The 21,413-nt window shown below is 58.5% G+C and overlaps 1 protein-coding gene across 3 annotated transcripts in view; it reads left to right on the top strand.

Annotated features, from left to right (window-relative positions):
• The window catches only part of IGFBP4 (insulin like growth factor binding protein 4), a 31,178-nt gene extending 11,985 nt beyond the window's left edge, over window positions 1-19,193 (top strand). Inside the window, exons 2-5 of one of the 3 annotated variants that reach the window (XM_074940685.1) lie at window positions 15,110-15,273; window positions 15,870-16,004; window positions 16,886-17,027; window positions 18,063-19,193. In XM_074940685.1, coding sequence (XP_074796786.1) covers window positions 15,110-15,273; window positions 15,870-16,004; window positions 16,886-17,020 — 434 coding nt within the window. In that variant the 3' untranslated portion in view covers window positions 17,021-17,027; window positions 18,063-19,193. Of the gene's footprint in view, window positions 1-15,109; window positions 15,274-15,869; window positions 16,005-16,885 lie in introns of all 3 variants that reach the window. The other 2 variants (XM_074940684.1, XM_074940682.1) reach the window with 2 other exon arrangements.
• Window positions 19,194-21,413: the final 2,220 nt, after the last annotated feature.

Here is a 21,413-nt window from a genome sequence, read left to right on the forward strand (position 1 = left end):
TCGGCCATTCTCTGTGTCCAGACCCCTGCACACACCTGCCCTCTAGGGCTCTGCAATGATCATACACCCTTATCCCACCCCCTAGATACTTAAGAACTGCATAGGGGAAACTGAGGCACTCCCACACTATTCAGAGGAAACATTAAGAACAGTCCCACTTCGTCACAGGGGGGATCTAGCCTTCTAGGGGCACCCAGTTGCATCTGCAGGAGGAACATGGGGGAAGGGACGTGAATTTCATGGGCCCTCTCCTGTGCGGAGCTGGGCCGAGCCGTCTCAGCTATGATTGCTTCCTCCCGGCCCTCCAGCTAATACCACCGTCCTCCCACCCTGAGCCCTTCTCCGGAGACCTGGGGGCGGGTCACTGTCCGATGTGACCCAGCGGACTGGGCTAGATGGGCCTTGGTTCTGAGCCAGTCTGCCCAGGTGGCTCCACGTGCTGGGGGGGTTTGGGGCTGGAGCTGGAGCTGGTGTGTTGTCCAGACCCAGCTCTGCATCGAGACGGCCCCGGGGGCTGGCGTGGGCTGGGGCTGGGGCTGTTGTGTCGTCTGGACCCAGCTCCGCACCGAGATGGCCCCGGGGGCTGGCGTGGGCTGGGGCTGGAGCTGGTGTGTCGTCTGGACCCAGCTCCGCACCGAGACGGCCCCGGGGGCTGGCGTGGGCTGGGGCTGGGGCTGGGGCTGGTGTGTCGTCCGGACCCAGCTCCGCACCGAGATGGCCCCAGGAGCTGGCGTAGGCTGAGGCTGGAGCTGGTGTGTCGTCCAGACCCAGCTCCGCACTGAGATGGCCCTGGGGGCTGGCGTGGGCTGGGGCTGGGGCTGGTGTGTCGTCCGGACCCAGCTCCGCATCGAGACGGCCCCGGGGGCTGGCGTGGGCTGGGGCTGGAGCTGGTGTGTCGTCCGGACCCAGCTCCGCACCGAGACGGCCCCTGGGGCTGGCGTGGGCTGGGGCTGGGGCTGGAGCTGGTGTGTCGTCCGGACCCAGCTCCGCACCGAGACGGCCCCTGGGGCTGGCGTGGGCTGGGGCTGGGGCTGGGGCTGGTGTGTCGTCCGGACCCAGCTCTGCACCGAGACGGCCCCAGGAGCTGGCATAGGCTGGGGCTGGAGCTGGTGTGTTGTCCGGACCCAGCTCCGCACCGAGACGGCCCCGGGGGCTGGCGTGGGCTGGGGCTGGGGCTGGGGCTGGTGTGTCGTCTGGACCCAGCTCCGCACCGAGACGGCCCCAGGGGCTGGCGTGGGCTGGGGCTGGGGCTGGTGTGTTGTCCGGACCCAGCTCCGCACCGAGACGGCCCCGTGGGCTGGCGTGGGCTGGGGCTGGGGCTGGTGTTCTGTTTCAGGCCCTGCTCCGGTTGCAGGTGCGTCCGAGCAGGAGGCACTTGCTGCCGTGCTGAAAGCTGCAGCTGTTTATGTCCGGCTGGAAAGCACCTGCTCTTGGCTGAACCTTCAGGGTGTCGTCGAATATCCCATCTGTGTTGACCGGTGACGGCAGCACGGCCCGTGGAGCTGCAGCAGGCGGACCTCTCCAGCAATGTCTGGAAACCCCCAGTTTAGGTAGGCCCTACGCAGAAGCAATAATTTGTGCCAACGCAGCAGAGGAGGCATGTCTTCCCAGCACGGAGCTACCAGCGTTGACACCACTGGTGCATGAAGAAAGGAGTGGGCATGAGAAAGCCACATTGTTCCAGCTCTCGGTACAGTCCTGCTGGCCTCTGACAAACCAGGGGCTAGACTCTTAGTGCCCTGGGTCACTGTGTCGCTCTCTCAGACAGCAGAGAGGGAAGAAGGTTGGTCATGTGGATGCTATGAAGAGAAATGTGCCCGGGGGACTGGATGACTCAGGAGGCCAGAGGGTCCTGGCTGGGGCTGCACTGCCTTTCCCAGTGCAAACGCAGCCAAGAGTCACCACGCTCTGCGTGGGGCGCATTGAGCTGCTGGGGCTGAGCCCAGGTCCAAGGGGACAAAATTCTACCAGCTACCGGCGGCTCGGCAGTCTCCACAGCCGGATGAAGAAAAGAAGTACTTGTGGCACCTTAGAGACTAACCAATTTATTTGAGCATGAGCTTTCGCGAGCTACAGCTCACTTCATCGGATGCATACTATGGAAAGTACAGAAGATCTTTTTATACACACAAAGCATGAAAAAATGGGTGTTTATCACTACAAAAGGTTTTCTCTCCCCCCACCCCACTCTCCTGCTGGTAATAGCTTATCTAAAGTAATCACTCTCCTTACAATGTGTATGATAATCAAGGATGGGCCCTGGAGACCGAGCGCCCCCTTCCTCCGGACGGGGAATGTTGGTGGGGCCGAGGGGTGCTGGCAGGCAGCTCGCACCTTGGCTGTCTCGTGAGTGGAGGGATTTGCGTGTGCAGGGCGATGGGCCTGGTACCGTGCTCCCGGGCTAAGTGCGCATTCGTTTCGAGGGCTCTGAGCACCGCGCAGGGCTCGTGCACTTCCGCGGGCTCCCAGCACAGCAGCGTCATTTACAGGCTTTGGCAACTTACAGCTGGGCGGCTAATAAAGATATTGGGGGAACAGTCACAATACATGACTAAGACAAAACAAGCTATTAAATGCCAAGCAATTTTTCATTGTGGCAGAGTCTGCTCCAGTAATCCCGCTGATTCTTGGCTCCGTCTGGCCTCTTTCCTTCTTCCCTTGGCTTTTCCCTCTTCTGGGTCATGCTGCTTTCTCCTGCCTCCCTTTCCAACACAACTCTTCCAGCTTCCCTCCGAGGGGGAACGGAAAGGCCAACGTTCAAGCCACAGCCGGTGGGGGGGGGTATGGCGGGGGGGGGGGTCGCTGCACCTTGGGAATCTTTTGCATTGTGCCGAGTTACCATGGCAAGCGGCCCCTCCATGGAGTCAGAGAAATGTGGGGCTGGAAGGGACGCCGAGAGGTCGTCAAGTTCTGCTCCAATTTGTTCCCGTCTTTCCCCAAGTGCGGTGCCCAAAACTGGACTCCAGCGGGGGTCTCCTCTGTGCCTACCAGGGCGGGACAATCACCGCCTGTGTGTTACCTCCGCACGCTTGGTACAACACCCCGGAAGGAGATCAGCCTTTGCTGCAGCTGCAGCCCATTGCTGAGTCAGAGTCTGCCTGGTTAAGCGAGGAGTCAGCCGTTGAGAATTCCCCGAGGGAGCCAGCTGGGATCCACCGTACCGGGCTGGTCTGGACAGGCAGCCTGCGTTCCACGCAAAGCACAGTGGGGCTGGGCTGCCCAGCAGAGGGGCTGGCAGGACTCACTGTGGCTTTGGATTGCTCTGTGCACAGAGCTGGACGTGTTGCAAGGTTGACTGGAGCCAGCGGTGGCAGCCGTGGCCATCAGTTCTCCCGGAGGGAGCATAGTCGGTCCCCTCGCAGGGTTTCTGTCCCGCTCTCCCCCGAGCCCGTCCATGTCGACAGCTCCTGTTTAGCGTTGCTGCTGCTTTGACCTGAGAGATGCTGGAAGGCAGAAGGGCAGTGCCCGAAGGACTCGTCTCCTGGGAAACCCAGCCCAGCCCCTAGGCTTCACTAGCGGACCTGGCCACTGCCCCCCAGGCCAAATGTGGCCATCAGAATATATCAAGGAGTGATTCTGGCTACTGGCCCTGGCTAATAGAGCTCTGGGCCTGTCTCCGCCCCGGGCTGCGTGAAGCCACAGCTACCAAGGGGATGGGCAAAAGCACATTCCCATGCCCCGTGGCCAACGAGAGTGCCGGCCCCCGGCATTGCCCGGCCCCTTTCCAGCTCTGCCCGGCAGCCTCTCTCGAGGGAGGTGAAGCCGGCCACGGCCGTGTGGAGAATGGGACCCACAAGCTCAGCCTATCGGGACAGCAGCACCTGGAACCCCGGGCATGGCGGTGTGAATCCAGTTCACTCATCTGAAATTAAGAATGACTCTGGATTTATCCCCTGGGCCTGAGATCCAAATCTATCCCCGTGGCCCTGGATTTCACCTCAATGCTGAGTCCACGGCTGCCTGGGGGCTAAGTAGCCAGGCCCCAAATGCACCCCAAGGGCGCCAGTGTCTTCACGTTGCGTGCTGCGAGATGCACTCCCCTGCAGTCTGGGGGGACGCCCGGGCTGACGCCCCCCCCCAGGTGGCAGTGCTGTTTGCTGAGAGCGCTGGCTGCATTCCTCCAGGCCAGGCGGACATCCCTTTCCTGTTTGCTTTCTGCACAGACCTCAGCCTGCAGGCTTGTTATTGTGAACTCTCCACAGTCCCACAGCACGGAGCAGCTCCCCACCAGCCTCGCAGCTCTGCCAGCACCAAAACTGGCGCTAGCCCCATTCTTCTGCCGCCCCCTTCCTGGCCCGGCCGCCCCCTAAGGAGTCAGAGGTCAAGGCCTTTATCCCATTTCCCAGTGGCCGCCAGCCAAGTGCAGCCATGCTGGGGAGTGACATGAGATTTGTGCATTAGGCAACATTATTAGCTGGCCTGAGAAGGAAATGGGGGAAGGTTGTTTCTACGCAGGGCTGAGAACATGACACAGCGATCAGGCTGGTGCTCTCCACGCGTGATCCCCGCTGGGAAGAGAGCAGGGCCAGAGTAGCTAAGGAGAGATCAAAGTGCACCCCTTGGAGACGAAGGCAGCCCAGAGCCTCCTGAAAGGTGGCCTGCACTCTCCTTCAGCTGCGGCTGGGGAGGAGCCCTGTCCCAGCAGAAACGGAGCGTTGCATGCCGGGAACTAGACTGGGACCTGCAGCCCTTTAGGACAGAGTTTCACCAGCTCTGGGCTCAGACCTGGTGTCGGCTGATTTGAGTCAGGCAGTGAAAACTCCCCAGGCCACGTGCAAGCTCTCAGACTTGGAGACACTGCAACTTAATAGTGGGGACCTTAAACCTTCCCATGCGTAGGGTGCTGGTGGGCCACCCGGGTGGTGGCTGGATGGGACTGGTCAATGGGGGGGGCTCCAGACTCTTGGAAGACACTTTATTTTCCCCATACGCTTGGATGAGAGGGGAAGAGCTTCCTAGGCCCCGCCCCGGCATATGCAAAAATGCCGAGATCAGCGTGAGAACAACAGGCTTGGGGCCATTGTACGTGGACCTGCTCGGGAACCTATAAAAGTCACCCCAGGAGCAGATGGCTCAGCCCGGAGACCCTGAGCTGTAGCCAGGTAAACCAGACCAGGCGTTTCCCAGCAATCGTGTATGTCGCAGCCTCAGGCCGGATTATGGAACTTGCTCCTCCAAAGTGTGTTGCCTGCAGTGAATCCTTTGCCTCTTCAAGGCACTTCCTGTGTCATCTGACCTTCCCAAAACGGTCTTTGCTTTATTTCGGTCATTTTAACCGGGCCCATTTAGATTCAACACCTCCACACAGTCGGGGCGTGGAGGGGGCTTGAAGTCCCCTGGTAAAACATTTCGCTCTGCTTCTCCCCAAATGCCTCTCCCCTGGGAATGGCAGGTGCCAGGTGCAACGACCTCAGATCTGCCCGTGCCACCACTGAGTGTGCCCAGCTGAGCAAACAGTCCATCTGGCATGGCAGGCCACCCATGGACCAACCCGCCCCAGTTTGGAGGGGGATCTTCCCCCCCAGACACATACTGAGATTCCAGCCGGGACAACCAGTGCAAGGCTGGCTACCAGCTCACAGCACGTGGCATGGCCACACCGTGGGGCAATGGGCAGCCAGAACCGAACCTCGCCACATCCCATCAGCACCGGCGCCACCCTGGTACGGGGTCTCCAGCCGCTGCCACCTCTGGTTTCACATTTCAAGGACTCGTGCTGTTTCCTAGAAAAGGATTACATGGAAAGCAAACAACAAACATAAAAACGGAGAAGTGTCCGCACTGCAAACTTTGACCTGGTGCCTGGCAGCAGTTCCAGAAATACTTCCCTGGGCCAGTACGGCAGGACTCTGTTGGTGAACACAGGCCCCCGGCCCGCTACCCACGGACTGGCCTTGTGGCAGGGCACTGGCCCCTTCCCCTCTCTGTGCTTGTGTGTTCCCTTTGGCTTGTCCAGTTGGACTGTCCGCTCTGTAGGCAGGGGCTGTTCTTGTTGCACAGCGGAGCCTCTGATCCTTGCTGGGGCCTCAAGGGGCTACCTTAATAAACATAATACCAGCCACGGGCAACATCTGCTTCCCTGCAGCTGGCCCAGAGGGTTTCGCTGGTATTCACCCTGATTGCTGGGGGAGCGGGAGCAGTCTGTAGCTCCTGCCCAGCCTTGGGTCAGAGAGCCGGCTGTTGGCAGAGATGGGGCAGATAGATGGGAACCCCGTGTCTCGCTCTCCTGAGAGCTTTGGTCACTATTTGATGCCACCTTCCTTCCAATCCACGTGATTTACTCCTGTCAAGTGACATTTGCTGGGAAAAGGTTCCTTTATCGTTACCTTTAGATTTGGCTTGTTCCTCTGTTAGAAGTTCAGGGCAGCAGGTTCTTGTGTTTAAAACCTGCCTCTGCCCCGACACCCTCTGTGACCTTGGGGTCAAGGGACTTGAGCCACTGCCCCGCTAAGTGCCTCAATTTCCCCATCTGTAATGGGGTTAATGATACTGACTCATAGCAGGGAGGGCCAGGGGTGGCAGCTGGGTGGCTTAATAGTGTCTGTAGTGGGCTTCCCAAGGCTGGGCTAGCAAAGGCTCTGCTGTGTGTTCCAGACCTGGAGCAAATGTTACCCTTCATTGCTGCGTAGCCTGGTTTGCCGGGTCTGTCTTCTTGCATCTTCGCAGCGCAGCTCTCTCCCTCGGGCACAGCGTCCGCAGGCTCAGAGCTCTGATCCACCCCATGCTGTCTCTGCTGAAGCAGGTGGAATATCCAGGCGCTCACTGCATCTGGTGGCATCCCTGCAGTTTGGTCTAAAGAGTTCCCTGTAGGATCCTCCATGGGGGAAAGCGGTTCCCTGGCCCCCAGGCCTTGTGAGGCACAGGCTGGGAGTCACGCAGGGGTGAGCAACGCCTGCGGCTCGAGTCTCCAAAGTGGAGGCAGGATCAGAGCCTGCCGGGGCCGTGGCTAGCAGGAAGTCGGGCTGTCGAACGTGACCCCTCCTGGCTGCTCTCAGGCCACGTCAATGCTGGCGGGGTTCTCGCACAGCTCGGGCACCCCACATCCCTCTGGGTGCTCACTGTGTCCCCTGGGCCATGCACCCACCCTGCCTCCTGGGGTTGTCATCACAGAGGAGCGTCAAATCCAGGGCTGAGTTCCCGAGGCTGTTTTCACTGCAAAAAAACGTGTGTTCTTACATCAAGCCAGTTCTCCCTGGTGGAGACGAGGCCCTGGCGTTCTTAGCTCAACGTACCCCCATCTCCGGGTGAAACCCCTCCTCTTGTGGCAGTGAAGACGAAGCCTGAAAAATGGCTCCCCTTCTCTCTCCTCCCTGTGTGTGAAGAGAACTGCACCAACGTCCAGCCCTGGCTCCTCCAAAGAGGAGAGCAAGGTCATTGCTTGCCCTTGCCTTGAAAACTCTCCTCCCCGTGTGGCTGGGTGAAGTTCAGAGCTGGATGGATCCCTGCAGTGGAGGCTACAGAGGGAGGTCGTCACAGCACAGGAAGGGCATTTGCAGTTTGCTGCTTGAATGTTTTTTTTCGTGTCCCCTTGTTGTACTTGGCATCTTGGCCGGTGGAGAGGTGTGATTATGTGATGGAAAGGAGTCACCGCACTCCAGTGAAGTGCAGGAGGAGATAACCTTGGCATGGCCCTTCCAGGTATTGATTGCCAGCAGGTCAAATTACCAGGCTGGTTTAGGCAGATTTCAGATTTTGGCCAAGTTATCTGTAAAACTCTGCTAGAGTTTGGCAAATCAGCAGAATTTCTCACCTCCTGGTGCCAGGAACCGTCGCTGTGTACAGAGGGCTTTCAGTGAAGTCAGCACAGCTCATCTTTGCTTGTGCTGAAACCGAGTTGTTTGGTACAAAAATCTCCCTGAGCAGGTTAGATTTGGTGTTATGATTAAAACCAAATCTTGCCTTATTTCATATGACCATTTCCGCCTGGGAATTTTCTAAAGGATCTGTGGGAGTCAGGCGTGTAAATCTGACTCCTAGGACAGGTCCCAGGCACTAGAGAGAGAAAAACTACAGTTCTGATACACTTCTTAAAAATCAAGGGGGCTTTCTATCGTTTTGCGCATTGATGGCATTTCACCAAATTTTTTTGGGAAATTGTTTCTTCCTCTGCACGATTGATTAGCTTAAGCTGTAACTGCACATGGAACTGGACCGTGCTACACCCTGTTACAAGCAGCGTGGGTTTCTGTATCTGTCTGCTCTATGAAACTGGGCTAACAGTGTCCAATAGTGAACGGATTTCTTGGGGCCTGTCTCATTTCTGTTATAGCCCAAATCGGTCAGGATAAAATCCACCACTGAATAGTTTTAACCCTCCACAGAGCTGGGTTCCAAAACCAGGCAAATCGTGTGTGTGTGTGTGTGTGTGTGTGTGTGTGTGAGAGAGAGAGAGAGAGAATGCACTTTCTTATTTCATCGGCACATCTTCAAAGTGTATGTGGCTGCAGATGTGATGCCCCCCTTTGCTGACAGACTGAGCCCATGACGTGGCCGTCACAAGCAGGAGACCTCACTAGTGACACGACGGCTCGGCCCTGCGGCTGTGGAAACGGTTTGCACGGCAAAGACAGAAAAGAAAAAGCCCGGCACATGCAGTGGAAAAATGTTGTTTGAACCAACCATAGACCTTTAAGGATCCTGAAATCAAAGGGACCTGCAGCTTTTTAAAAATGCTACGCTAACCAGCTCTGGTCCCATGACGGCAAATCTCCCAGCCGCCAGCGTCCGGTATTGCAGTCCTGGAGCTGCGCTTCACCCAGACGGGCTGCCAAGACTCTGGATTTCAGAACTGGACTCTGCTTGAGGTTAACTTCTTTATTCCTAGAATTGTTTCCCACTCTCCCCTTCGGTGTATGTTAATGCCTGGTGGTTTCTGACTCCCCGGAGCAGAGGGCATGGCTCTTCTGCTTGTGCACAGCCACACGACCACGGGAAGGTCTGCAGACGCAAACCCCATGTCCCATTTCCAAGGCATGCTATGTCATTGGCCCTGGCCTCTTCCCACCCTGAATGCAGCCTTTTGTGCCCAGTTCCTTCCCCGGAGTCCCAGGGACAGGCTCAAGTTCCTTTGGCAAGTGACAGCTTGTAAATGAATCTCAAACAAAACAAAAAGGGGGCTGGGCCACATTGGGAACAGCAGAGAGCATCCTGGGAAAATCCTGCTTCCCACAATGTGCTCCGCTCAGCAAGGACATGCTGTCCGATCTCAAAGGAGCAGAAACCTTTGGCCTCCGGCGCCTGCCCCCTTGGCAAAGCAGCTGGACCTGGGCTGAGCAGCAGCGCTCCTGACCGTGGGGAGGGATGTCGGCGCGTCTGACTGAGGCAGAGCCCAGAGGATGGGCTGCCCTGCTGCCAACTGGCTGGTCTGGCGAGAAGGTGGAGAGGGCCCATGGGAACGGCGCTGAGGTCAGAATCCCAGCCCAGCCAATGTTCGCTGAGTCTGGAAGACGCTGAGTGAACGGCAAACGGTTTAGGGGCGTTTCCCCCACGGGCGAGCGAAGGGGGCTCACACGTTCCGTGACTGTTGATGTCCTTGGTTTCCACAGGACTGTGCCTGCCTGGGTGCGCGTGCGTGTGTACCCATGGGTGTGTGCGTGCGTGTGTATCTGTGTGTGTGTGCGTGCGGGCGTCTGTGTGAGTGCACTGTAAGCACACATCAAAGCAATAGCCGGAGATAATTGAGCAGCGGGGGTGGGGGGCTTAGACCAGGCCAATCTACTGTCATGCACAGCGGCGGAAGAGAATCTAAACTTCCCATCCCATTTGATAGGACCGTCTGTTCGCTGCCCTGGCTCAGGCCTGAGGCCCATCCCGGGCAGGATCCCATCTGGCCAGTACCACGAGCGTCAGAGGAACGTGCCAGAGATCTGCAGTCAACAGCCTCTGTTTCTAACCCCTGTAGTTAGAGAGCAGCACAAACCCCGGAGCAGGAGGTTTAATATCCTTTCTAAAGCTCTTGTTACAGGATTTACTACAATCGCTCTCATTAGCTAGGTACTGGTCTAGTCCCTCGTCGAATCTTGCTAAGATCTTGGCTTCAATAATCTTGTGGCAATGAGTCCCGCCGTCTAATTACGCATTCTGTGAAGTATTTCCTTGCATAGGTTTGGAAAGGCCCCCCATTCTGGTTCATTGAACGGTCCCTTCTTCCTGTGTTGTGAGACCGGGAGAGCAGAAAGTCCAGACCTCCCTTCTCTAGACTACTCACTACTGCCCAGTCCCCTCTTGTGTCCTCTCTAAGGCAAACGATCCCAATATTTTCAATCACGTTTCTGGGAGAGTCTTTTCAGGCCCTGATTATTCTCATTCCTCTTCCCCGCACCTCCTCGAACGCTGCAGTGTCCTGCCTGAGGGATGGCCAGTGTGGTGCAGCGGGATCCAGGTGGTGGCTCCAAACTCCTGGGATCCCAAGGGAAGCCCCGGAGGCCTTACACTGTCCAGCCAGGCTGTGTTTTTGTAAGGGGAAGTATTAGTGGATCTGGCCGCACTGTGTCTGGCATCCCAGAGCAGGGCAGGTGCAGAGGCCACAGTGAAGCTGGAAAGGAACCGGGGGGAGGGTTGAGGTAGAGGGGGGTAGTTTAACTCACCTTTTGTGAGCCCCACCCAAAAGGTCGATGAAAGTTCAGGGCCACTTATTGGGCTGGTTGGTGGGTGCGCTGGGGCTGCCCTTCGCCCTTCATGCCGCCGCAGGACACCACTGGGGAAGGGCAGCTCCACAGCGCTCCCCCAGCAGCGGGCAGCACCCCCCTGAGCCCAAGGCCGTGCTCAGCCGGCCAGCCCGTCCCTCTTGGCTCTCAGGACTCTTGGTGCCGCTGGAGCTCAGACAATGAAACTTGAGCTCGTTGGACACGGTGCATTTCCAGAGCGAAAGCCTCGGCCAGGGAAAGGAGCTGATGTGCAGGGCCTGGCGGAGACCGGCGCCAGCTTTCCATGCCGCAGGGATAAAGTGCTAGAAGGAAAGCGGGGAAGGGGGGGTCTGAATCAGCCCGTCACTGAGAGAGCCATCTAGGCAGGCAGGGGGCCGGAGCTCGTTACTGTGTAACGATGCCCGTTAGGCCTCCGATTGGTGTCCTTGTTTTATCCCAGGTGCGAATAGGACAGAAGCATCGCTCCAGGCACCCGCCCTGGCATGGATGGGCACAGTCTTGGGTCCGCCGAAAGCCGCCCGGGGTTGGCAAGGTGGGCGATTTGCCACCTCCTGCCTCGTTAGTGCAGCCCAGCTGGAGGATCTCACGGCCCTTCGGGCCTCACTTTTCAGAGGTGGCCCCTGATTTGGGGTGTCTCCCTTTTTTGGAGAAACTTGGGGGTTTCTAAAACCTCCAGGTCTCCAGAATTTGGGAGCCCAGCGGAAGAGCTCTGGCCTGCGCGTCTTTTCTCCGAGGAGTCAGTCCCTATCTGGGACTTGAACCTGTGAGCTCTGGGTCTGGAAGCAGCTCCTGCGTGAGCTGAAGGAGGAGCCGTGTTCAGCTTTAGCAGCAGTGTTGCTGCTCTCCCCTTCGCAGGACTCCAGCCATTCTAGGGCCAGACCAGGCCATGCCTCCTTCCCGCCAAACTCATCCAGCGCAGCCCGCATGGCATGCGCCGACCGTGCCAGGGGGCGCAGGCGAAGCCGCGTCCCATTCAGTGCAGGGCTTAAATACAGCGGTGGTGGCAGCCGGCGTCACTCCACTTCAGTCAGTGGGGTTATGTAGGCACGGGGGAAACGCTCGTCCCAAGAGCGCCCCGAGATCTGGCCAATCCGGATTCGGACCAGGGATGCGGGGGGCGGGCAACGTGTTGGCATTAAACCCTTTTCCCAGCGGGGATCAGCCTGGGCCACCGAGACGCCCTGGGCGAGGGTTATGCCATGAGCCAGGGGCCCCTGAGCAGATCCCTCTTTGGCCTCCTGGCCACCTTGCTGGGTGCACCCAGAGCAAAGTGAGGAAAGTGTAGCTGTCTCCTTGGCCTGCTGCCCGCTCGGGCCTAGCGGGTAGACATAGAGGTGGGGGGCCAGGGAGGGGGAGTTTGTTGTGGTTACCATCCCGGGTAGTGACAGATCTCTTAGGGAAACGCCAGCCGGAGAGACTGTCCCAGCCGGCCTGTGGGGTGGGGGTCCTGGCGCTGCACAGAGCCTGCCGTGCCTTTCCTGTCAGTCGGGGTCCTGCCACGGGCCCCAGCCTCCGTTAGCAAAGGGAGCTGCTGGACCTTAGCTGCGGACACATCGCCTGGCCCGAGGGGCCTCCGGAGCCGGGGGTGGGGGGATGTTGGTGGTGGTATGGGGGGGATGTTGCTGGCATAGGGGAGGGAGCCACACGCAGGATGTCAGCGCTGACGCGGGATATTGCACAGGGGACCCCAGCGAATGCTCTGGGTCCTCATGGATGGGACGTTCTCCCTCCCTAGAGGGCAGGAGGGAGGGGCGGGGTGCATGGGAGGATGGGGGGGTCACTGGGACAGCCCCTCTTTGGGGGCCAGCTGTCATCAGCCAGCCAATAATAATAAAGCCCAGCATGCGTCACAGGGGACCCTACAATAACAAACCCAGGTATGCAGCGCAGCACCCCGAACAACTACTGCTAAAAACCCCCAACAGCTACATGCAGCCCTGCAGTAACAAACCCCGGTACGCAGCCCAGCACACCCGAGCAGCTCCTCTCTCATGAAAACAGCACTGGTGTGCAGCCCTACAACAACACACCATGACTGACACCCACACGCATCACGCCCCGCCCCACAGTAACCAACCAGGCTGGAAAACACTGTGTCTTTATAGCTTGTCATTTAAAAACAGTCAACGCTGACAAGCGGCTGGGGCCAGGCAGCGAGAGGGGCCTGGGGGAGAGGTGTGGGGCTGGAGGTAGCAGCGGCCATATGGGGAACTGGAGGAGGGATGCTGATTGGGGGAGAAGACAGTTTCAAGCCAGGCACTATTGCTGCCCCCCTGCCCCACAATGGCTGCACAAGGGGCAGGTTACGCTGAACTGCTGAGGCTGCTCCGGAGAGGGGCTGATGTGCGAACCCATTTGTATCCTACGTACATTCCCGGGAGCAAGGCCAACTTTTACATAATGGATGGAAACTTTTATTCAGCCCTTTTGGAAAAGGGCTCGAGCGCAAAAGTGTTTTGGAGTCCCGGTGGGAGGGAACGAACTGGGCACAGAAATGGAGCTGGGAACTCGCCCAGAAGGGGGCTGTCAGTGGGCCAGCTCAGAGTGGGGCTGGGGGCCAAAGCTGGCTGCTGCTTATGAAACCGTCTCTTTGGGCTGCAGCCGGGATTGCTGGCAAGGTGCCCCTGAGCGGGTGGCGGGGTCGTTCTGGAGAGGCAGGCTGGGCAGCTGCCGGGCACCATGGCGGGCAGCTTGGGAAAATCCAGCAGTGACAAGCGGCACTAGGAAGATTTGCATGGAAACAAACTCACGGGCGCCAAGCTCCCCGCAGGGGCCACAAGAAAAGCTGGGCAGGAGGGAAAAGGACATTTCCTGCGTCCCGTCCTGGTGAATTTCCCTCCAAGCCAATGGCTGGAAGAATGAAGAGGAGGATGGCCTCAGAGTTACGGAGAGGAAGAAAGGCCCAGTGCCGGGGCACTAACCTGGCACTCACTGGTGCATCAGTTCCCAGCTTTTCCCTCCTGCTTCGTCGGCTGCTGCAGTTCCAATGGGGATATGGGCACCGGGATAAATAAAGAGTGTGAGTTGTGTGGCTACTGCAGTGATGGGGGGACAGAGACACGCCCAGCTAGACAGGCCGACACGCCCTGGCTACGTGCCATCGAGCGCTGTGGCCCTGCTCGGGAACTCAAGAGACCTCAGTTCTAGTCCCAGCTGTGCTGTTGTTTCAATGTATGGCCTTGGGTGTGTCCGTAATCTCATTGTGCCTCAGTTCCCCTGTCTATGAAATGGGGAGAAGGATCCTTGCTTTCTCCGGCCTCTTTGTCTGTTTAGACTCTTCTTCCTGAGTCTGTCCACACCTGGCCCGAATTTAATACAGATCAGTGAGACTGGTCCGAAAGGTGAGGTGGAAATGCCTGAAGTGCCATGAAAAGCAACCGAGGTTTCTGAACTTATGAAGCGGCTGGGTGACATTTAGGCAAGAAATGTTGGTTTGGTGGAACTGGACAAATCCCTCGTCTTGGCCGGTGAATGAGGAGCCAGCCCAGCTCCGCGCTAGTGTCTGTAGGCGGCTGGGAAAGCAGCTCACGCTGCCGGCTTCTCTATCCCCGTTAACGCGCGGTATTAGGGCTTGGTTTAACGGGCTGGGCCTTCACCCAGCGGGGAAGAGGGAATCGCCAGCCACAGCCCCATGTAACGATCTGAGTCAAAGTCTCGTGTTATTCTGTCCTGCTTTGACACTGCGCGTGTGACCCCGGTGAAGGCAGGGCGCCAGGGGGGCTGGAGCAATGCTTCCAGTCTGGCCACGCCTCACCCCCAACAGGAGGTGGGAAGGTTGGTCCAGCCAGGTGCTGATGTCCGTGACCCCTGTACGTCAGGGCTTTGCTGAATCCCCGGGACTCCTCCAGCCTGGGGCTCTGCTGGGACGGCCCCGCTGGGGCACTTCCCGGGGGTGAGGTTTTCGATGGGGGCGTTCGTCGAGTGGGACCAACACGCGAATGGGGGTGTCTGTAGCAAAGGCTTCGCTTGGAGCTGGCCTGGGGCTTCATTTCAGAGGGGTCACCACTAGCTGCCGGTGCAGAACCGCAGACAGGAGCAAGCTCCACCGAACCAGGCTTGGCCCAGGCTTCCCTGACAGGTTACGCGGCCCCAGCAGCGCTGCGTTGGGTGCGGCTCAGCACCGTGGGGCTCTCATGCTGCAGGGCTGGGGCATTCGGGGAGAATCTGAGCAGCCGCCCTGTCCTCGCTATCTATGCGCCCGGGGGCCCTGTGCAAAGCATATTAAGTGCACCTGGGAGCCACGTGCTGAGTCAATCCTGTAACAAACTCCCTGCAGCTTTGCACCAGGGCCATCGCCCAACTTACCTGATGCCTCCATGCAGGGCGGGGGCAGGGATGTGCAGGGAGGGGGAGCTGGCCAGGGGCAGCGCTGTCTCCAGTTCCTGGATATCGCTCCGCGAGGCTCCTGCCCCAGCCAGCCCGAATCACAGCTCCCCTCTCTCCCTGACTTTCCGATTTTGCAGATAAGGAGGAGATCGACCACCCCAACAACAGCTTCAGCCCGTGTAGCATCCAGGACAGGAAATGTCTCCTGAAGCAGCAGGCAAAAACCCGCGACCGGGTGAACAGCGGCGTGAAGATGAGGAGCAACGGGAACTCGCATCATCGGGAGGAGACGAGGCAGATAGTGAGATGCCCCTTCCTCTCCCCTGGCAGCCCACTCCCTTCGGCTTTGGGGCAGCTGCTGCGCGGGCCTGTGATCCACTCCCTTCACCCCTCACCCCCTGGGGCCTCTCAGTGCCCAGCAAGTGACTGGGGTTTGGGGCTGCAGAGCGGGGACCAGTGGGCAGGTCTGTCGTGCAAGCAGCCAGCATGGGGTAGCTTTGGTTTGCCAGGGCTGCACCGTCCTGTTAACCCGGGGACTAGCTTTTCACTGCTCACTGCGCCCCAGAAAAGGAAATTCCCCACTGGGGGTGGGCTGTGCACGCTCCCCCAACACCGACCCCGACCAAGGGGAAATGAGCAATGTCCCCCTTGGTCCCCAGGCATTACAGGGGATAAAGCAGGGAGTGGGGCTCTCCAGACACCCAGGGGGGATTTTACTCTCATGCCGAGGGGGGGTGGGGTTTGCAGCCATCCCCTCCTCCAGGGAGGAAGCTCACTGCCATTTGGTGGGTATCTGGCCATTGATGGGAGACGATGGCTCCAGCCTGTATAGGCGGAATGAGGGAGGGGGTCTTCTTACTCCCCTGAGCTGGGCTCCGATCAATGCTTTCTGTGCAGGCCCAGGGGTCGTGCCAGAGCGAGCTGCACCGAGCACTGGAGAGGCTGGCCGCATCCCAGACCCGCACCCACGAGGACTTGTACATCATCCCCATCCCGAACTGTGATCGCAATGGGAACTTCCACCCCAAACAGGTACGGCCTGCGCCCCCATTGCCAGCAGCATCCCCAGCCTGGGTGTCGGGGACAAGGGCAGCCGGAGAGGGGCACACACCCATTGTGTAGCTAAGGCTGTGGCTGACCCACAGGCATGAGAATCTGGACTCTTGGGTTCTAGCCCAACTGGGTGACCGAGGACCAAGCTACAGCCCCTAATTTGGGGTGTTCAGCATCCGCAGCTCATTGTTTTTGGCCCCTTGGAAAGCCAGGCCCCAGGGGTCTCAAGTCAGGCCCCCAAACTTAGTGGGGATGACCACTGAAAACATAGCCTTCGCCTCCACGGGTCCCGGTCTTCCCGTCTCCAAAGGGGACCCCGGTGCCCGCTCCCCTGCCTCGCAGAGGGTTTGCCAGGCTATGAATTAATCATCGCCAGAGGGTGCTTTGGGATCCTGGCCCGGAAGGGGCAAAAGCTGGGCAAAGAACCACTGGGAGCACCCACATGGTGGGAGGCGTTTGACCCGCCTGGGTCAGTTCACCCATTCGCCACTAGCCCGAACGGGCACCTCCTCCGTTCAGTATCACTTCTGCCTCAGGCCCGCAGTGGCTCTGCCCAGCACGTCACCTGGCGCGGGTTCTAGTCCCTCCTTGAAACAAGTGGGACTATGGGGCCTGGGCCAGCAAGGTACAGTCTAGTGCTGTGCTGTCTGTCGGGTTCTTTGGGAGCCTGCTGAAGTCAATGGACGCTGTACGGAGCCCATCATGTCTAGAAAGTAGAGAATGGCCCTGGCTGTATTGCTGGACTCGGCTCCCCATGCTCACAGGGCAGGGCCGGACGTGCCCCTCTGCCAGGGCAGGGCCGGACGTGCCCCTCTGCCAGGGCAGCACGGACTAACCAGAGCCTCCTTTCCCATCCGCAGTGTCACCCAGCCCTGGACGGGCAGCGTGGGAAGTGTTGGTGCGTGGACCGGAAAACTGGCATCAAGCTGTCGGGAAGCCCGGAGCTGAAGGGCGACCTGGATTGCCACCAGTCCGTGGACGGCGTGCGAGAGTGACTCGGTGGTAAACGGGGGACAGGGAAATTTCCTTGGCGACCGGCCGGGGCCGAGCCAACCCATTGGTGCTGTTTCTGAGTGGAAAGGAAGGGGACACGACCACAAACAAACCTCGCTGGGTTCGGGGGATGCCAAGATGTGCTAATGCCCTCGCGCCCCCTGCACCTCAGAGCCGCTCTGCCCTGCACCCCCCGCCCGCGGGCCCCTTGATTCCGACACTGCAATTCTACCCTGGGCTCTGTGCATGGACAGGGGCCGCCCTGGCTGAAAGGGGGGTGGGGCTAGGCCTCCAGGCCAACATGACCACTAGCAACGAGTAACTGTAGGGACGTCACACTCAGGGGTATGTTACCCCTCAGCCTCTCCGGTCCCCGGCCAGCCTCCCGGTGTGACCCCCCCCACCCTGCACAACTTCCCACTTTGCTCTCGCTTGCCCCAGCCAGCGGGGGCTTCGTGGATTTGTGGCTTTGCTGGCCCTGGGGCTGTCTCCGGGGCAGGCGCGGGGATGTGCTGCAGCAGCCAGAGGGAAGGAGAGGCTCTTTCTCGATCACTTTGCCAAAGTCCGATGACGGAGAGCAACAGACACAGGCCCCCAGGGTCGCCTCAGTGCTGCCGCGAAGTATCTGCCTTATATTAGACGCCGGGTCATGGCCCCGCTCAGGGTGGCTGCAGGACTGTTGGATTCGCAGCCCTACCCCCTACTGCCCCCATTTTTTCAATGTGGTTTCACCATATGGTGTGCTAGGATTTCCCTGCATTCCCATGCCTTCTCCTGTGCCTGCCAGATTAAGGCATGGGGATTACAGGCTTGTATCTAGGGCCCCAGCACTGGGAGCCATGTCATTGCATCCGAATCTCCGCTTTCATTTGGCAGAAGAAGAAGTAAGTTGCTAACCCTCATGATGGCAGAGAAACGCGCAATGATATGACCCAAGTGCTACTTACGGATGCAGTGAGATCTTCCTGAGTCTTCAGACAGCCTGAAACAAGAGCTCGGAGAGGGGGGCCTGCTCCGCTCATTTCAATGGGGTGTTAATTCCAGGCCCTGCCACTCTGGGGGCCCTGCCAACCCCACCCAGCAGAGGACTCTGTATGGCAGGAAGAGACGCGTGCAGTGGGCCGGTTCCCCTTCGCCCCAAACAGATACACCCCGGCAGGTCAGGTAAGTACTGGGGAGGGGGGGACCTTGCTGCCACGCCTGCCTGTCTAGGGAGGAGGGGAGTGCCAGCCCTCCCCAAGAGGAGTACTAATGGGCTGCCCACCAGACAGTTCATGTGTGGGTGATTGGGGGGGGTGAGCCAGGAGAGGCCCCCTTGTTGCAATGTGCCCGGGCTCCTAGATTGTGTTGATGTGGCCTGTTGACACACAGGGCAGCGTGTATCTGTGTCAGTGACATACGTGTGGGTGGGAGCATACGGGGTGGGTGACAGGAGACGTCTGAGAAGGTCTCAGGGAGGCAGGTAGCAAAGGACACAAGATCCCTCTCCAGCTTTTCCTGGCTCGTCGCTCGCAGTTACTGTGAGCCCCACGAGATCTGCCTCTCAGAGTCCCCGCAGTCATGCGATTCGGGGAGAACTCCGGCGGGCCTTTAACAAGCGGGACATTTCTCGCCCTGCTGGCTGCAGGGGAAAGCCTGAACGCTGACCCGGGGCACCCGAAAGGCTGCAAACCCAGAAGACAAATAAAACGAGACCCAAACCGATCGCTTTTAGATCTCCCTTTTTTTAAGCCAGCCTCGCCATGTTTTGAGGCCGGCCGCCTGGTTTTGGGCTGCGTGGAGCTGGCCCCCCCACATACAGCGAGGCCCCCGCGCTCAGCCTCACGGCGGAGCCACTGCAGGCAGCCATGAGAACGTATGGGGTGGGGGGGTCGCAGGGTTATTTCTCAGCACAGCCCAGGAACGCTGTCGCCCCCCCACAGTAGGACCTTCCTTCTTATTGCAGAGCTAAGGCAAAGTTTCCCCTGTAAAGCCCTGGTTTGCGGGAGCAGCTGGACAGCGGGTGGTGGGGATCGGCCCCCCTGGAGCTCTCCCGCCCCCTCTAACGGCCAGGCGACGTGCGTTGTGTCGAGGGTTGCCAACTTTCTAGTTGCACAAAACCGGACACCCGCCCTGCCCCTTCCCTGAGGCCCCGGCCCCGCTCACGCCATTCCCCCTCCCTTGGTGGCTCGCCCTCCCCTACCCTCACTCACTTTCATTGGGCTGGGGCAGGAGGTTGGGGTGCGGGCTCCGGGGTGGGGCCAGAAATGGGGGGTGGAGAGTGCGGGAGGGAGCTCTGGGCTGGGGCAGGGAGTTGGGGTGGAGGAGGCGGTGAGGGCTCCGGCTGGGGGTGCGGGTTCCAGGGTGTATCTAGGCAGGCAGAGGGTGCATTTGGAGACAGGCTCTCCCTGTCCGGAGAGTCGTGTACAGGGCCTGAAATGTCTGACCTGGGCTCCCTGCCTGTGGCGATCTCTGCCAATGACCGGTGACGGGGAGCCTGTGAGCGGGCCCCATTCCCTGCTGGAGGTCTGGGGTTTCAGGGCATGTCCCTTTGGAAGCCAGGGGTGGATCAGATAGATTCGGAAGCAGCTCGTTGTTTCTGGGCGGTCGGTGAGGTCCAGGCCTGGTTTGTTTTCCACTGGAAAACACAACAGGCTGCAGGAGGCAGAAGCCCAGGCAGACAAGGCCCCTGACAGCACAAATCCAAGCAAAACCTGACAGCTTGCTCACCCCCTTCCCCCTGGGCTCCAGCCGGGGACAGCAGCTTACTGGAGCGAGTGCTGGAGGAGCGCGAAGGCAGCAGCTCTTAGTGGGAGCCCAGCTTCGTGGACAAGGATAGAGCCAGGGGCTTTCAGCCTATTCTGCCCTGCAGATCCCTTCCCATCTAGCCCGCCTCGCTGTGGCTGCGTGGAGCTCCGTGGCTTGAGGTACAGCTGCATTCGCAGCCTTGTGGATACTCTCACAGCTTCTCCTCTTCCTCAAGGGCTGGTTGGGTCCAGCTCTCTGGGCTCTTACGTTGGTGCCCCTCATTGTGGTATCTGCAGCGGCCACCCCACCAGAAGTAAAGCCAACAGTACCAGAAATTTGTCATTGACGTGGGTTTCCAACAAAAAATGTCCTTTTGGGCTAAATGTAAATGGTTCAGAAATGGGTGGATTTCAGCTAAATTTCATTCCGAAGCATTCTTATCATGTCGAAATGTTCCATTTTGACAGATTCCAAACGGACCGCTTCGACTTTTTGATTTTTAATTTCAAAACGACTTTTCCAAAGGAAATTCCGGGGGATTATATTTAAAAATGAGCTGGAATGGGCGAAAGCAGAACAAACTCTTTCGAATTTATCAAAACGAATCATTTTGATCAACCCAGAATTAAATTTTTTCGGAATTTTGTTGCATGGGACGTTTAATTTTTGGTTTGGTTGGGTTTGGCTCTATTGCAGAACAGCAAAAATGCCAGAGTCACGGAATTTCCCATGAAATGGAAAATCCAGGCCTGGCCTCGCTCTGAATAACAGTGAGATTTTTCTTCCTCGCTTGCAATCGAGAAGTGGTCTAGGTTTTTTAAAAGTGAGGATTATCTGTAGGAAAGTGCAAGTTCTGCTGTGAATGGGAAGCTATTACAGGGTTGGGGGGCAGAGAGGGCGCTGTGTTTAGCTGTGAGCGTAATGAGGTGCGGTATCTTATCTCCTGTAGCAGTGAGTTCCGTAGTCTAAGCGCCAGCTCAGGTCCTGGCTTAGAGCTTCCTGCTCTTTGCTGGAAGTTTCATTGTTCCCATGGAATACAGCTACCGTAGAAGTTCAGGGTCGAGGGGGTGGGGGATCTCTCAGGTAGCCAGGACCAATCCCACGGAGAGCTTGGATTATCAGGCAAGGACCTTGAACTGGGCTCTGTATTTCAGTTTGTTGTTTGGCTTTCCCCCTGTTTGTGTAACAATGACATGCAGTGTAAACAGCGCACATACACAACCCCTCCCCCATTGCACCACCCCACTGCACACACCCTTCAGGTGGTGGGTTTTGAATTTGGTCAGCTTCCAGGGTGGGGCAAAGAAACATTTAAAAAGAGCTCTACAGAGGTAGAACAAGCCAAACCCCAGGGCCTGACCCACCCCCACCTCCCTCATTGTGAAGTCATTGACAGGCGTGTGAAATGTTCCCCAAAGTGGGCGCGTTTCACACTCATTTTGCACGGGTTATAGATGAGGTGCAGTGTGTATCTGTGGTTGTGGTGGGGGGGTATCAGACCCAGAGTTTATTATTCTGTTTCTTTGTCAGCTCTCACCTTTCCGCTCACCCACCGTCACATAATGATTAGCTCAGCCTGGGGGGGTTTCCCAGCCTAGCCCTGGAGAAAGAGGCTGTCCGTTGCACCCCAGAAAGGAGAGGGCAGCCGGGGAGTTAAGCAGGGCTCCT

Source organism: Natator depressus, chromosome 27 (assembly GCF_965152275.1).
Source record: "Natator depressus isolate rNatDep1 chromosome 27, rNatDep2.hap1, whole genome shotgun sequence".
Classification (NCBI taxonomy): domain Eukaryota; kingdom Metazoa; phylum Chordata; order Testudines; family Cheloniidae; genus Natator; species Natator depressus.